The 16,663-nt window shown below is 45.6% G+C and overlaps 1 protein-coding gene across 11 annotated transcripts in view; it reads right to left on the bottom strand.

Annotated features, from left to right (window-relative positions):
* The window catches only part of KCNC2 (potassium voltage-gated channel subfamily C member 2), a 93,592-nt gene extending 77,204 nt beyond the window's left edge, over window positions 1–16,388 (bottom strand). For 2 of the 11 annotated variants that reach the window (XM_072327854.1, XM_072327806.1), the window contains exons 1-2: window positions 15,814–16,193; window positions 14,699–15,393 (exon numbers count right to left, since the gene is read on the bottom strand). In XM_072327854.1, the coding sequence (XP_072183955.1) occupies window positions 14,699–15,334 (636 nt within the window). In that variant the 5' untranslated portion in view covers window positions 15,335–15,393; window positions 15,814–16,193. Of the gene's footprint in view, window positions 1–14,698; window positions 15,394–15,813 lie in introns of all 11 variants that reach the window. The other 9 variants (XM_072327795.1, XM_072327845.1, XM_072327862.1 and 6 more) reach the window with 8 other exon arrangements.
* Window positions 16,389–16,663: the final 275 nt, after the last annotated feature.

The raw sequence follows: 16,663 nt of genomic DNA on the forward strand, positions 1-16,663 counted from the left end.
GGCTATTTTATTTCTAGTCTATTAGCTTCTACAAAGGGGGGGGGGGGGGGGAATCTTCATACTACTTACTGAATTTCAGATATTAAAAATTTATCTTATTAGCCTCTTCTGTCTCTTTAGCGTGACCTATTTTTCACTTTCCTATAAACTGGAACAAAACAGCACTCAGTTTTCTTGAAAAATCACCATGTTAGAATGTCCATAACATTAGTAAATAAATATATCCTTACCAACTCAAAGATGCTTTGTTTAATGTACTAGTATCTCAATGCCATATGCTACCTATTTTATTTGTATTTAATATCTCCTGTCTAAGAAGCTACAAGTACTACAGAACAAGCACCAGTTTTGACACAGAGTGTGTAAATGAGTAGCATCAAGAGCAAATTCACATTCAGGACCGCATTCCGAAACACAGAGGTACACTGAATTTTGTCACTCAGATAAAGCCTCAGACAGACTCACGGCAAACTGAAAGATTTAAAATATTGCTTTCAGAAGTTCAAGAGCCAAATGTATAATTATACCTAAGACGATTGCCCAGCTCTGTACAAATGGGCACTGAGGCTTCTCCCTGGCTGCCGCCCTACCAGTACTTAATTCTAATCAGCTAAAGAATTCCCAAGAACCGTGATAAATGCAAATATTTTCACCCTACAAAACTATCAGTGTGTATTTTTTTCTTCTCTAGGCTGCAGAATAAAGCAAATCTGGAAGCAGCTATAACCAACACAACCTATACTTCAAGGCAACACCGGTCTCTAGTTTTCTAAGCCTAGATGACTTTGTGGTCTTAAAAAATATAAATAAATAAAAAAAAATCCCTCCACTCCTTTTATCAGATCTTTTTTTCTTTTTTCCCTCTCATCTGGCCTTTTTAATTAATTGACATTTCGAATGTATCATTCTTCTGCAGCAGCTCCTGATTAGATGTTATTTACCTTTATGGTTCTGTCTCCTCAAAGACTTAGTGTAATTTTTTCCAGATTGATTTCCTACTTATAGGTATTTATGGGAACACTCAAGCCCTCAGGCACACTTACCAATCTGACAGTACCCTGCATGTTCTAGGAAATCCTTTCCTGATTCAGAGATTGCCAGGCTAATGAGAAAAATCCAGAGTCATACTTTTTAAACACAAATATCCTCAAACAGAAAAAAACACTGCAGTGAAATCCAATCTTTATTTTAAAACCACAAAAAGAAGCATTTAGCTGGACAGCACTTGAAAACATTGTATAACATTAGGAGACTTTCTCCTGTTTCATTTGGTGGTAACTATATAACACACAGCCAGGGAGGATCTTTTCAACCTCTAGCACCAAATTCAACTCATTAGCATGCCCTCCAGCTCATAGCCTTTTCAGGGCCAAACCAGCGATCCACGCCAACAATTAGCCATTACCACTAGGAACACATGCAACTATTTTTTCATGCTAAATTCCCATAATGGAGGATTTGTGTTTCTTTTAGAAGTTACACAGTGAACGTAAAAGATCAGTGCTGTATTCCTGGTTCACCCCGGCACATTCAGAACCTTGCATAAAATCAGCACAGTACACATGCCTTCTCCTCTGTGTAAGCAGCAGACTTATAGAGCTATAACTCTACATATTTTCTGTTGCTAATTATTTAAAAGGTGATTTATTGCTTAGAAGGATATGTTCAATTCTCCATAAAAACCTGGATATTGTTTCAATATCAATTATTATTCTGCATGAGGAACCACGCCGAAATCCAGCCCTACTTTATGTGGCTATTATCAGCACTCCAGAGGAGAACTTTTCAAACTTCAAAAGCCTCAGAAGAAATGTAGCTCTTTACTGTCAGGACTACAGGCAGCAATCATTTCAGATGGAAAAAGAAACCAAGCTCACTCATTTGCCCTGCAATTAACTGAATGAAGAAATTGCTTGCCACTCCATGGTCAAAGCAGACTAAACACTTGTCAGCTGCCATATTCTGGGCTGAGTTCAGCCAACAATGTCATGTGCTTCAAAAACATCCTCAAGTCTTAGCCAAACAGAGTTAAAAGTCACTTCCAGCACAGAAGCACAGTAGCTAAATTATTAACAAATTTCCTGTTCAGTATTAAGTATGGCTTCCAATACATGTAAAAGTAATGTAAATGTCTTTGCTGAGGTGCAAAGAAAATATCAAACCATCAACACCGCTCTTCAGAACTCTTCAGAATTCTTTTGGTAACTTGCTTGCTGTCTTTGGCTTCCACTATTCACATAACAATTGATTTATGAAGCTACAACAAACTTGAGACGCTGGTGAGGAGGGCTTTAAACTACAGCTGCTTGGGGAAAGGAACCTCAGGCTATCCAGTTCCTACTACTTTGATGCCAGTGCCAGAAATAGATGCCCAGAGAAGGATCACAGGTCAGGGAGAGAACACCCAAAGGAGCATGAAGGAATTCCAGCCTGTCCAGATAGTAAGGCAGCTTCACTGGAGGCCCAACTTACATGCTGCTATGCACAATTAACATGAGTAATAAATAAGAGGAGTTGAAAACACATACACGCCTTCAGGGATATGATATTAGTGGGATCACAGAGATGTGATAGGATGGTTCCTATGATTGCTGGAGATGACTCTTGTGTCTCCTATGGAGTGTTGCAAATAGGATGCAGGACCTTTAGGAAGGACAGGCTGGGGATATGTGGAGGGGGGGTGTCACTCAGCAAATCAGTGATCAGCTGGAGTGCTGTGAGTTAAAAATGGCCAGGAACAACCAGAGAAAGGAGAAAAGCTTCTGTAGGCACATCTCTGATAAAGGAAGACAAGAAAATGTGGAACCTCACCAGAAGGAAATGGGAGACCTGTCTACTTGGGATGTGGAGAAGGCTACACAACATTTTTGTCACAGTTGTCATATTGCCCAAGTCACAGAAGGCAAAAGCTAGAACTAGGAGCATGAAGAACTTCTCACTGCAGGACAAGACTAGATTTGAGACCATTTAAGGAACCTGAAGGAACAAAGCAACGTGAAATCAATGAAAATATTGAACAGTTTTTCTAATATACTGCAGATCGAACTGGTAGCAGAGCCAACTGTATAGATTGGCCAGTATTTCTCATTTTAAGACTCTCTACTCCGATGCACTGAGTTTAACTGCACAGGCTTTGCAAACATTACACAAGTGGGGAGAAGACTGAAAATAACATTGTTTTCATGTGTACTAAAATCTGGAAATCTTTATTTCAGAAATTCTAACAGGAAATTTCAGAGGGAGAAACTGTCAGTCTGCCTAACTGAGCCAATCCCTGCTTTAATTTGACCTGCTTGCTTTCGTACACTACAAAGCAACCTTCATAAATGTGACTGAAAAGTTTCTTCCCGTGCAGACCCTGCCTCAGCCAGCTCACAAAGTGAACAGTGCTTACTTACTCAATTCAGTTTCCTTTTTTCCAGATTGTTCAGGTGTGGGACATACACCCTATCTGAATGTGCTCTTCCAACTGTTCTGCAAACAAAATTATTGATATATTTAAGGGATTTACTCTCACACTCATTAATGCCTATATCCAAATGACACAGTCCCAGTTTATTCCCAGCACAGATCCATGCTGTAAAGTGAATGAGACAAAGATACCATATAAAGAAATACAGATCATGAGATGATTATACATGCTTAAACCTTTGGGCACAGAAAACAACAATCCACAGACTTCTTTGAGAAGTACCTAAGCTCTCCTCTTTGCTGCATTTGACTGACACCAACTAAAACACTATGTACCCCATATATATATATAATTGCCTTATTTTAGCACTGCTGTTATTTAAAATAAAAGTTATTTTGTGATTTTCTAAAGTAAGAGAACAGTTATGTCTTTTCAATTAGCAGACAGGGTTTACCACAGACGTGTGGACCACTGGGGATGGTACAGCCTTGCAGAGACATCAACTGAATCTCCAGAATTCACTGCCAGCACATTTAGTCCCTGAGCCCTAGTCAAACTCCATCTCGCTCCGAACCTGACCAAATGAGATTGTTGTAACACAGTCCCTACAACAGTGACTGACTTTCCGCATCTTCCACACAAACATTATGTTCATGTTTTTGTATTTCTCTTGATGAAGCACTCCCATTCTGCCTCACAAGAAACAGATGTGGACTTGATTTGAACTGAACCTGTCTCCCTCCTACAAAATGTAACTAAATGTATAACTTCTTTAAAAACAAACCTAGTAAACGAATAATAAAACAGGCTAGATTACTTAAGCAAAATGAAAAACCATAATATGCGTTTATCAGTATCATCTGAAGAAAACAATTGCCAAATCTGAGGTTTTCTTAATACTTCCCCTTTACCAACAGCTGAGAGACCTGATTTTCTCAAAATGTCTTATCATATAAAGAATATACATAATTTTACAGCAACAAATGAGCAGGGTTCTGTACAGCAGCTGGGCACTTATAATGAAGTTGAACCAAGGGATAGAGGGCTTGAAAAGAACTGAAGCCGCAAGGGATTGTAAAAATAAAGTGCAATATAGACAAAGAAACCCTTCCAAACAAAATCTCAGAAAAAAATCTCAGAAACAACAGCTCAGAATCTCCTGATAGCAACAAATCTGCACTCAAGACTTCATAATACGGCAAGGTAAGGAAAAACTGTAACTGGAGCTGTATCACCTCACCAGCTGAGGTACATGTTCATAGAAGGCAAGACTTCCTTAGTTTCAGAGCTCACAGAACTGCTTCAGAAGTTTTTCCCATTCTTTAGTATGAAAAAGTTTATGAAGAAACGAGTACTAGTTCTATCATCAAATATAATCAGAATATGATTAACAAAATACTACGTCAGTATAGTGATATATACATCTATCCACTAAGATAAGTCTATCATATTTAATAAAGCAAGATATTCAGACAGTCCCACAAAACTCTACTTGAACTAACAGAATCTGTATTAAACAAGTAAAAGAATTAAGTCATGAGACCTGGGATGCAGCCTTCTAGCCTTCTTCATTAAAGTGTTTAAGGACAAACAGGTGGTTAAAAAAAAAAAAAAAAAAAAAAAAAAAAAAAAGCCAAATAAATAAATAAAGAGTGGTGAAAAATCTTCTTGTCTACCATAATTTCTGGTTAGGAATACTCAAAAGCACATTTAATAACATGTGCATATGTAATATTCTCAGATGGACGCAAAGCTCCGTGGTGCAACTAACACAATGGAGGGAAGGAGTGCCATCCACAGGGATCCTGACAGGCTCGAGAAATGGGCCCATGAGATCCTCAGGATGTTCAGTGAGGCCAAGTACAAGTTCCTGGACCTCGGTTGGAGCAAGCCCAAGCTCAAAAACAGGCTGGGCTGAGAAGGGATTGAAAGCAGACCCGAGTAGAACGACTTGGGATGTTGGCTGATGAAAAACTCAACTTGAGCCAGCAGTGTGCACTTGCAACCCAGAAGGCCAGCACCATCTGGGCTGCATCAATAGAGGAGTAGCCAGCAGGACAAGGGAAGTGACTGTCCCTTTCTGCTCTGCCCTCGTTAGGCCACACCTGAAGTACTGTGTTCAGGTCTGGGGGCCCCAATAAAGGAAGGATGCAGAGCTGTTGATGCAGGTCCAGAGGAGACCCCTTGCATTATCAGAGGGCTTCAAATGCAAGGATGCAAGGAGACCCCTTGCATTATCAGAGGAGACTCCTTGCATTATCAGAGGAGACTCCTTGCATTATCAGAGGAGACTCCTTGCATTATCAGAGGAGCATGAAGAGCTTCTGAGGAAACTGGGGCTGTTAAGCGTGCAGGAGAGAAGGCTTCAAAGAGCCTAACAAAAAGCTGGGTAGGGACTTTTTTCATTGAGAGACAAGGGGAAATGGTTTTAAACTAACAAAGAGTGGGTTTAGACTAGATATCCAGAAGAAAAATCTTCACTTCAGGACAGGTGAGACACTGGAACAGGTTGCCCAGAAAATCTGTGGGTGCCCCATCCCTGGAGGTGTTCAGGATCAGGTTGGATGGGGCTCTGGGGAACCTGATCCAATGGGTCCAACTCTGCCTGCAGCAGGGAAGCTTGAACTAGGTGGCCCTTACGGTTCCTTCCAACCCAAACCATTCTGTGATTCCTCGATTCTACAACTTGCATTCATATTTATAGAGAGACACGTAGATATACATAAATATATGGATAAAAACACCATCTGAAGTCTGAAAGCATGAGGACCACAAACATTCTCCCCTGTGTCAGATTCACACCTCACAGCTGGACTTGCAAGGTACACTGCTGTTGCACTGACACGGTACTTGTCTGAGCAGTAGAATTGCAATGAAAAATTTATAGCGTGAGCTTTTATAACACACAGCATTTGCCTTTAGTCCCTAGTCACTATTGCCAAGACCTTCCCACAATATCACAAAGCTTGGGTTTCTGCAGAAAGGAGTTTGCTCACATTAAGATTACAAACTGTGACAATTACCTCATTATTTCTAAAAAGCTTTGCCAGTAAACAAAATAAGACTCTGCTGCAATGTTTGTTGATTTTAATTACTAACACACATCTCCTGAACTGTGCCTTCAAGGAGTACATAAAGAACAGCAGCAAAAGATGGCAGCTGAATAGTTTTCCATGCCCCATTTCAAGCTATGGCAGGGGAGATTCAGGCTGGACATTAGGAATTATTACTTCTCAGAAAGGGTAGTCAGGCACTGGAATGGACTGCCCAGGGAGGTGGTGGAGTCACCGACCCTGGGGGTGTTCAAGGAAAGACTGGATGTTGTGTTGAGGGACATGGTTTAGTGGGAGCTATTAGTAATGGGTGAACGGTTGGACTGGATGATCTTTTAGATCTTTTCTAACCTTGGTGATTCTATGATTCTATGATTTTAGAAATTTAGCTATTGATACATTTTAACTAAAGCAGACTTTAGTTAAGAACCAGCTCTGAGAGCCTTCAACAACATTTGGGGAGATACTTGTACCAGAAGCTGGATTAGGGTGGAAAGCTGCATCATGACTGTACTTGCTGAAATAGCCGTTTCCAAAACTGAATAAATCGTGTCATTAAAGCAGCAACTCTGAAAGCTCCCTTTGCACTTTAAGGAAGAGACAACTGCAATGAAAAACATCAATGTGTTAGATATACCTGCAGTTTAAAGACAACTGACAAGTTCTATCCTTAACTTAATGAAAATCATTCGTTAGAGAAACAGACACGTAACACAAAACACCGTCTTCTCCAGTTTTAACATTTCACAGACTATATTGTGAAAAACTAAAATAATGAAATTACGTTCCTTGTTTCAATCTGTAATGATTCACTTTCCTCCAAGACGTAATTTCTCCTTCATGTCAAGTATTCTCTGCTTTACAAATTCCCCAGTTCGTTTGTCCTGCTACCGAGGCATCAGTTTGAATGACTAACCAATCACAATGACTAACCAAGGAGACCCTGTAGCTGCAATGCATCAAACCAATTTTGTTGACCGTTTATGGGTCAGTGAAGCATCAGCTTCATCTGCCTTTTTTGGCAACAGATGACAAACATTACCATTTATTTCTTCAGCCTTACAGGTACAATACTACCTAGGGGAGCAGGTGTTTCAACCTAACCTAGAATAGAGTCACTGATATTTACTGGCCAAGGGATGGAAATATCCAATGTTTTTAAATAAATCTGTTTAACATCAATTATTAAGAGCAAATGAACAGCCCCTACTCCAATAAAATATCCAACACAAGCTTAAGTTTAAGCACACAAGAAATCAAACACACACCTAATTTATTTAAGTATTTCCCAGACCGATGCAAGAATGTTCAAGATGAAATCCACACATGCTTAAAGATCAATTATGTCCTAAAATTCAAATGGAAAAGTGAAGGCAGATACTAGACCTAGAATTTAAAATGAAAAAGAAATGAAGATCTTCCCCAAACCATAACTGGATTAAGTTTAGAACTGCAAAGTTCTGGTCAGAAAAAAGAAGATTGAAAAATAAATGCAGAATATTTGGTATGATATTACAAATTAACTAAACCAAACTAACATTTTCTTCTTTTAGATTATCCCACAGGAATTTTTACCACTACTTTGAAGTATACACCTGTGGTTGCACAGGCCGTTAAATACACGTGATTACCCTTTATCTCACAGTAGATAGCATATAGAAGTCTTTTGTGAACATTTATGTACTGAGAAATTAAGCAAGCCAACCAAAATACAACTGGAGATATTACTCTTGCTCCCACTTAGGAGCACCACCAGCAGCAGGATGCCAGCTGTGACAGCCAGCCACTCCAACCCTGCACTGTGATGGGCACCTGGCAAAATCATCAGGATTGCAGCTCACAGTCCTTATTTTTGCAACCACAGGTACACAGTGTTTCACAGCACCATCCTGTAGCCCTCTGTATCATCATACTGAACTTCGTGTTCTCCAAACTGGGTCACTGAAAGAGAATTTTCTCAGCCATTAAAACTGCACCTCCACGTATGATTCCTATTGCTTTAAATTCCCCCAGTGTTACAGCAGCCCTTCTGCTTTTACCAAACAAAGCATTTTAGAATGGTGGTAGTCATTCCTAAAGAATTCTTTCTCTTAGGATAAGGATTAAACATTTAAGAAGAAGATTACTGCTATTCAGCTGGTACTCAACCCATTATCAAAACCAGCAACAAGCTCCAAGAGATGTTCTGCCTTCATTAGAGAGCAGGCACACCTAAAATACAGGTTTGTATGCTGCAGTGTAGAAAGTTAAGAAACTATACTTATCTCAGAAATAAACTATATGGTGTTTTAAATCCAGTACTTACTTGTGAACCAAGACAACAGACTGTTCTCCTCTATGTACAACCTTATTTTCTGGAGCATATCAAAGACCTGATACCCCAGATTCACCTAGAAATACTAAGGATCTACATATCTGTAATAAGAAAAGACTGAATGATTAAGCCACTGCAATAATTAACCTACTAGTATAAAGATCAAAAACACAGCAGCATCTCAAAATTCTCAGACAACTTAAAGGGAGGGGAAAAAATACAGTTATAATAAGTAATTGGATAATTCGGTTTTTAAGCTTCATGCCACCACTTCAGTCAAAAAATCTGTAAAGCAAATCAGAAGAAATTGTATGATGACATGGCATTCTATTTTTAACACTTCTGATTAACAGATGGAAGTTTTTCCTTTAAAAAAAAAATGCTGTAGTCATTATATTGCACTAACAATGATGTTAATTAAACACATTTGTAGGATTAAAAAGAATGTGAAATCACTTTTTCCCCCCTCTACAGCCACATCTAGGTGTTTTTTTGACAGGCTTATCACTCAGTTACAACAACATGTCCTGTCCATGAGTATGTCACGATAGGGCAGCAAACATACCAGACCAGCACTCCAACTTACAGTCCCTTTTATCACGTTGACAACACTAAGTTTACATCAGTATGTCAGGACACATTTCTGTGGTTGCATATTGAGTTCACCAGCTCAAATGGGTTTTGATGCAAGAAATATCCTCTTGCTCCAGCCCTCGCACCAGGAGAAAGGCTCTTGGGAAGTAACAGCAGACATAAAAATGTATTGCTATAGAAATATCCTTTGTAGAATTATAAGCAACAGCTTGATATTCCATATTTTATCCTCTCTGTATTTTTATTGGCCTACCTACTTTACTCATGGTAAAAAGTACACTGCAGAAACCCCCACAAGCTCCTACGTGGGATCAGTTAGCTTATGTAAGTCGTGCTGCCAGCAGAAAGGTCTGAAGAAGACTTCAGTAAGGAGAACAAAAAGGGAACATCCCATCAGATGCCAAATACAGAGAGCACAAACCCTTTCTCTCCTGCGCTGGTTGAAGGAAACATGCTTCTCCATGATGAGTCAAGACCAAAGCGAAGGAAGAGCAGCAGCCTCTGCAAAAAAGCAGCTCATCCACCAGAGATTATAGAAAACGTTAAGAAGACATACAGAGATGCCTCGCCTGTGCTCTGATGCTTCTACCCTAATTGAAAGGTAGCTTCACGAGGAGAGAACAGACACCTTCTAGCAATGACTGCTGAGGTAGAAAAGGCCAAGTAAGTTCTAGACAAAGTTCCTTTAAAAATCTTAATGTTCTGATAATGAGGGACACTGACCAAGGATGCGACATTAGTCTGAGTTGTGATTTTTTTTTTCATTACAATTCAACGTGTGTTCAAAAAATTTAAAAGCCAAGCAAAAATGTCACTTTCTTCAGAAGGTACCAGACACCTGAATAAGAAGGACCACGAAGATACCATTTTTCTTAATTCACTTCTTGCTTATCCTGACGGCATCGCTTATAACATGGTGCTGTGATGACACCTGACCAAACGGAAACGCTGAAACCTACGCAGTATTTCCCAGAGCTGTGAGCTGCTCCTCCACCACCAGGTGTATGGTTATGAATGGGTTTGAAGACATGTTCTAACCCCAACGTGTATCATTTCAGCACTTCACTGCTGAAAACAAAACGTGACAAAGAGCAGCAGGGCGTTATGTCTGAATTGCACACAGGAACGGGATGCTGTCTGCCAGATTTCTCGGGCAAGAACAATTCTCAATACTGTTATTATCTTGGGCTGTGTGTGGTAAGCTAATTTCCACTTCCAGTTATACCAAAGCAAATTCAGAGCAAGTCCATCAATCGAATTCTTTTAAAGTCAGAGGATGAATCTGGCTATGTGCAGGGGTGCCTACAGACCAGCATCCATTCCTGAGATGCTCAAGCAGATCAGCTCTGTGGAGCTCATGTCTGAGCCATGACAGAATGCTTTTCTGAGATTAATAAGTGACAGAGAGAAGGCTGTTTTCAATGGAAAAAGGAAGCCAAGAGCTGGCTTGTTTCCATGGAAACAGTAGCAGCAGCAGGCAGAACAGCTGTAGAGAAAAAGGCAGAAGTTAGGGGAGGCAGAAATCTTTCTGGTTTTACCTCACCACTATGTCAGTGCCACCAGATACCATCTAAATTTAACACAGATCAAAGTGGCTTACCTTGAGCGGTTAACTTATTAAGCAACTATTTGCAATTAAGACTCTAAACAGCCAGCATTCCAGAAATGAATTCATGAAAAGTACTTATATGATTTAGTCAGCCCGTGCACTCACAAAGCCATGGAACGTGAGAATACCCACAGCAGTGATGTGTCACAGTGTTTGTCCCAGGAACAAGGTGCTGTTGCTTTAAAAGCAGTCAATGTAAGTGAACGGATTCTTTTCCCACTTTGACATTAGCAAGATGGCAAGAGGAAAGCCCACTCTTTGCATTTCTTCGTAATCTCTACTCTTTTCCTTGTACATTCCTATAACCACTTTCAGATAGAAGAAAAATCTTCATAACTCAAAAACTTCTAAGACCTGCACTTAGAAATTGAAATGCCTGTTCTATTTTCAAGAAAGCAAATAAGCCCTGCACTTCGCTATTAATGCGCACTCTGAGCCGGCCGTATCCTCCCCGCTCCACTCGTGATGCGTCTGTCAGACTGCCCCAGCAGCGCTGCTTCCACCAAAAATAAAAGCTGTTTGCATCCTGAGCAGCCCACATAAGCCACCCTGGTACCCAGCATGCAAACACCTACCTGGAAGATTGTGCACAAGTCACCAAAGATGTGATTTAACTTCACTAAAAGTGCTCTCCTATACCATTTCTGGGGCTCTACGCCTCAAGGGGACCCATTAACCTGGTTCTCTCCCCTGCTTGCCTCCTTCATTTCGCCAACCCTTCCCACAGCCAACCTCTCTAAGTGCTGGAGGCCAGCAGAAGTGTCACCACAAGCAGCCTCCTACGGCATCATCGCAGGTACAACCACACACAGGACCTTCCCTTTTCCAGCATCACACAGCCTGGTATCCCCATCCCATCCCTGCTCTGTGCATGGACAGAAAGGCTGCTCTGGGGGACAGACAGACAGCCATGAACACTGTGAGTCCCCAGGCAGTTTCTAGGTTCGTGTGCTAAGTGCAGGAATAATCCACAATCCTTAACAAAAATCAATGACGAACGCTAATTATTTCTTTAAACAGCATCATATTTCAACTATTATTCAAAACTAAAAGATCTTAAAAGCTTAATTAATTTGAAATATGGTATCTGAGACTAGCACTGACATTCCAGGTCCCGCCGGGCATCTGCAGACACTCTGTCAAACTCAGTGCTAATTATGCCTCTCGTACTTCCTTACAAACTATTTGGACATCTCTCTGCACGTTACTAAAGCAGAAAGAGTCCCTTGCACTCATGAGCCAAGGGCCACCAGAGGAGTCAAATAGCTCACTGTTGTTAACCAGCAACACTCACAGCACACCCAGTGCAATAAGAATCGGGTACAGACCTGCACCGCACAGGAGGATTTGGCTGCCCAATGTGTCTCCCGCTGGGGCAGCCCTTATGCTGGGACCCCTCCATCCACACAGCAGAGCTCTGTCAGAAAGCAGTCTGTGAGTGACAGCTCTGGAGAGCCCGGAGCAAAAGCAATTCCACTGCACCCTCCCTTACAATTCGCAGATGGAGAAATCCAAAGTGGTGAAATGAAAACAAACGATATTCAGATGCAACTCCTCAACTTGAGATACAAAGAAAAGCGTTGTGGGTTTCAAAGCAATTGCATGCATACGCATTATGTCTTGTATTTACAACAAGCACGGCTGGTAGATGTCACTAACTAACAAACCGCATGTATTAAAGTTGATTTTGTTAAGTCCCTAACACAGTACACCTTTTTGTCAACAGATGAGTTCCACTGTTTATATAACATCGCTGGATGGTCTTGCTAGAATAATCTGTGTGTGCACTATCCCCCAATAGGTTACCATGGCAACTTATATTTGAATTTCTATCAAATTTCTATTTTTAGAGATCACAGTTGAGGATAAAGAGAAACAGATATATTAAGTGCCACCCCATTAAGAACCAACATCCAGTTTTTCTCAACGTCACGTTCCTCCAAACAGACAGTGCGGAAGTTCAACCAAGCAGCACTGCGATGGATTATCACCATTACTAGGAAAGTTTACCAGCGAGCTGTTTCACCACCATCCCAGCAGTGCATGAGTCAGGAGCTCGCACTGCGAGGCACAATTGATGCTCACGGAGCTTTTCTTGCGCTCAGTAAGGATCTCACCCAAATATTTTTAGAGTTAGTCATCGTTTCAGCTGACACACAACAACGCCGCGTTTGCCAGAATACTCAGAAAACAAAGTGTCTGTCTCAGGTGTGGGGAAATACTGAACTGACAACGGCACCTCAGCTCACATCTGGGGGTACCAACACCCAAAATGCCACACACTGGGGGGTGTCCTAAGGCACAGAGGTGCCCCATGCTTCCAAGCTGCCAACAGCGATCCAAGCAGCCTGCCTGTGGGGGGGATCACTGCACAGAGCGGCAGCACTGAACAGAACCAGAAGTCAGAGCTGCAGCTCTGGCAATGCCTCGCTCTGGCTGCCCGTGGCTGAAATCAGAACATAATACTTTAAACCCCTTCCTAACTTTATAAAGATAAATATCTTCTCTAATAGATGAATGATGACCGCCAGTGCCCCACAAAGTTCAGTGAAAGGCTCCGCACTGTAAAAGCTACAGATCTGTGAGCAGCTTCTCCAGCAGCAGTGGGACTGTCACTCTGCTGTTAGGTCAGGTACCAACAGCTGAACCCTGCTGAATTCGGGTGGCCAAGGCGTGAACTGCACATGTCCTTAATGAGCAACAATAAAAACACCACCAATGTGTATTCAGAACACAGCCTGCTATAGAGACACCTGGGGCAACAGCAGGAGCTCTGCACCCCCTGGTACCCCATTCTCCATCAGGCTGTGGTGACCCTACTATCACTGTTGGGGACAGTACTGATCAGTGACAAAGAATAAGGTCTGGGTTCTTCATAGGGACACCCAGTGAAAGCACCAGGAAATGCTTCCTGCTGCCTTAAAACCCAAACCTGTTCCAACCGTGAGCTCTTTCTCACGTGCTGCAGGCAGGACTCGCTGCTGGCTGCTGTTCCCACAGCTGAGTTCAAGGCATCACTGCGTACCTCCCCCAAAGGTGTTACAACCATTTGCTTGTTCCGTGGGTTAGAAAGCAAAACCCATCACCACCAACAGCAGAAACTACAAGTCAGGGCTGAAACTCGCACCATCCTCCAGCACAGAAGAAAGAGCCAAAATCTAAAATCCCACCTGTCAAGAACTCACTGAGGACCAGTGTTCCCTCACAGCCCTCAGCTGCAGAGCCATGAGGGCCACCCTGACAGGCAGAGGGCAGGTGGGTCCCCTGTCACTAGGTCCTACCATGCTCATCATGGCAGAAGCAGGAGTGCCAAGCAGGAGCTGCCAGCAGAGCCCTCCTGGAAGGGCTGTGGGCAGTCACCACCTCACACAACCCAACACCTCCCTGAAAGTCAGAGCACATGGTGCTCATACAGCCCTGCAGGCCTCCAGAAAGGACACTATGCAGCCCACTGGCACACAGTGTGATCCCCCAGTACCACTCTTATGTCCCCACTGAGACTAGGATGGCGGGCACAGCTCACTCCAGAGGGGCTGATGCCACACCTCACAGCGCCCCACCACGGCACCACTCCGCAGCCCACCCCACGCAAGCCGGCCCGGCTCCACCTAGACACCCCACACACCCCCAACGCCCCGAGGCTCCCGGGGAACCACCACCGCCGTCACCCGGGGGTGCCGATGCATCTCCCGGGAGCGCCGTCGGTGGGCGCTTACCCTGGCGGCCCGGGAGGAGTAGGGGTCCTCGAAGAGCGCCCAGACGCGGGGCTGCAGCCGCCTCCAGCGCCCACCCTTGCCCTCGGCGGCCGCCGCCACGTCCTCGATGCCCAGCCGCTTGGCCGCCATGTCGTCGTCGTCGCCGTCGGGGGGCGGCTCGCCCGTCAGCAGGTCGGGCGCCTCGAAGATGTCGAGCGCTTCCTCGGCGTCGCGGTGCTGCCGGTAGGTCATCCAGCAGCAGGGCTCCACGTCGGTCTCGTCGATGCCCCAGAAGGCCAGCTCCTCCTCGAAGAGCGGCCCGCACACGTCGGCGGGGCAGTGCAGCTTGCCGGTGCGGTAGTAGTTGAGCACATAAGCGAAGACCCCCGGGTGGCGGTCGAAGAAGAACTCGCTGGCCCCGCCGCCGCCTCGCGGGCTGCAGCCGCTGCCGGGTTCGGGGCAGCCGCCCGCCGGCGGGGCCGCGTTGGGGAGAGGCGGCGGCGGCGGCTCCTCGGCGCCCGGGGACTCGCCCTGCGACTCGGCGGCGAGCAGGGCCAGGCGGGTGCCCGGCAGGGTCTTCAGGGTGCTGCGGTAGGTCTCGTGCCGCGTGCCCCCCACGTTGAGGATCACCCTCTCGTTGTCCTCGAGCTTCCCCATCGCTCCGGGTGGGACATGACTGGGGCGGCACGGGGCGGAGGAGCGGGACGAGCTTCTGCCTTCAGCGCGGACAGAGAGAAGGAATGAAGGAGAAGCCCCCCCGGCATCCCCGCGCCATTCCCCGCCTATCCCGGCCGCCTCCGTCCCACCCCGTTTCCCGGCGCGATGTCCCCGCGCCGGGCTCTGCCTCCCGCCGCCCCCAATGGCTCCGCTCCTCCTCGAGCCGCTGGCACAGAGCGCGGGCAGCCGGTACCGAACGGCGCCTACAGCCCAGGCACACAAAGAGGGGTGGGAAATCCGCGTCTCTTCCCCCCCACGCCCCCGCCTCTAAACCTGAGAGGGGGGTGGCCGAGTACGAGGGGACGCGACCCCCGGCAGCAGCAGCGGGGCAGCCTCGGGGCGGGGGTCGCTGCCGCTCAGACGCGCCCGCCGCGGGGAAAGCCGGGGAAGGGCTGCTCCCGGCCCCCGCCTCTCGGTACCTGGGCGAGCGGCCCGGCGGCGGCTCCTCGTCTCGGGCGTCGGCGGCTGGGCGAGAGCTACTTGTTGTATTGCTCCGCGTTCAGGTGGCCGCGCCGCCTCCCCCCGAGCTCAACTCCGGCGGGCGGAGAGACGGCTCCGGCCGCCCGCGTGGGAACCCCGCGGCCATCGCGCACCGCGGGCTGACACCTGAGGCCGCGCCGCTCCAACACGGATCGCGGGGAGCCGAGAACCGAGCGAAAGCCGAAGCCCGGCTGGGGCCGAAGCTCCGCCCGCGGCGGGGGCAGCGCCGCCCCCCGCAGCCCTCCGGCCCCGCCGCCGCGTTGAGCGGGTCTGCTTCGGGAAAGCGGCGAGAGGTGGGCAGGCGGCTGTGGGGGTACGGCTCATCCTGCGTGTGATGGGGCCGGGGGGAGAGGGGACAGACTGAAGGTGAGAGCTCCCATTACGTTATAGGGAGCACGTTGGACCCCTGTCCGTGCATGTGCCAAGCTCGCTGCCTCCAAGAAGGCTGAATTGTTTTCTACTGCATATTTTATTCCTTTTTGCTCTCCACTTAAGTTAATCGAAGGGAAGGAGGCTTTCAGCCCTAGAGAAAAGATAGGCAAAGCGCGAGGCCATTCCTCATAGTGCTTCCTCAGGAAAAAGTTCTTCCTCCACACGCAGGGCACTCCTGGAACGAGGCGGGGTGACGAACGGGATAACGCCGTCTGGAGCGTCCCCGTCCATATCGGAGCCTCTGGCCGGACGCTGCTGCTTTAGGAGGGCAGAGCTCTGCTGGCAGCACCGCTCGGAGGACACCGTGCTGTGACCAGATTGCTCTAACCCAGATCTGTCTGTGTGTGGTATCCGTGA

Source organism: Excalfactoria chinensis, chromosome 1 (assembly GCF_039878825.1).
Source record: "Excalfactoria chinensis isolate bCotChi1 chromosome 1, bCotChi1.hap2, whole genome shotgun sequence".
NCBI classification, from domain to species: Eukaryota; Metazoa; Chordata; class Aves; order Galliformes; family Phasianidae; genus Excalfactoria; species Excalfactoria chinensis.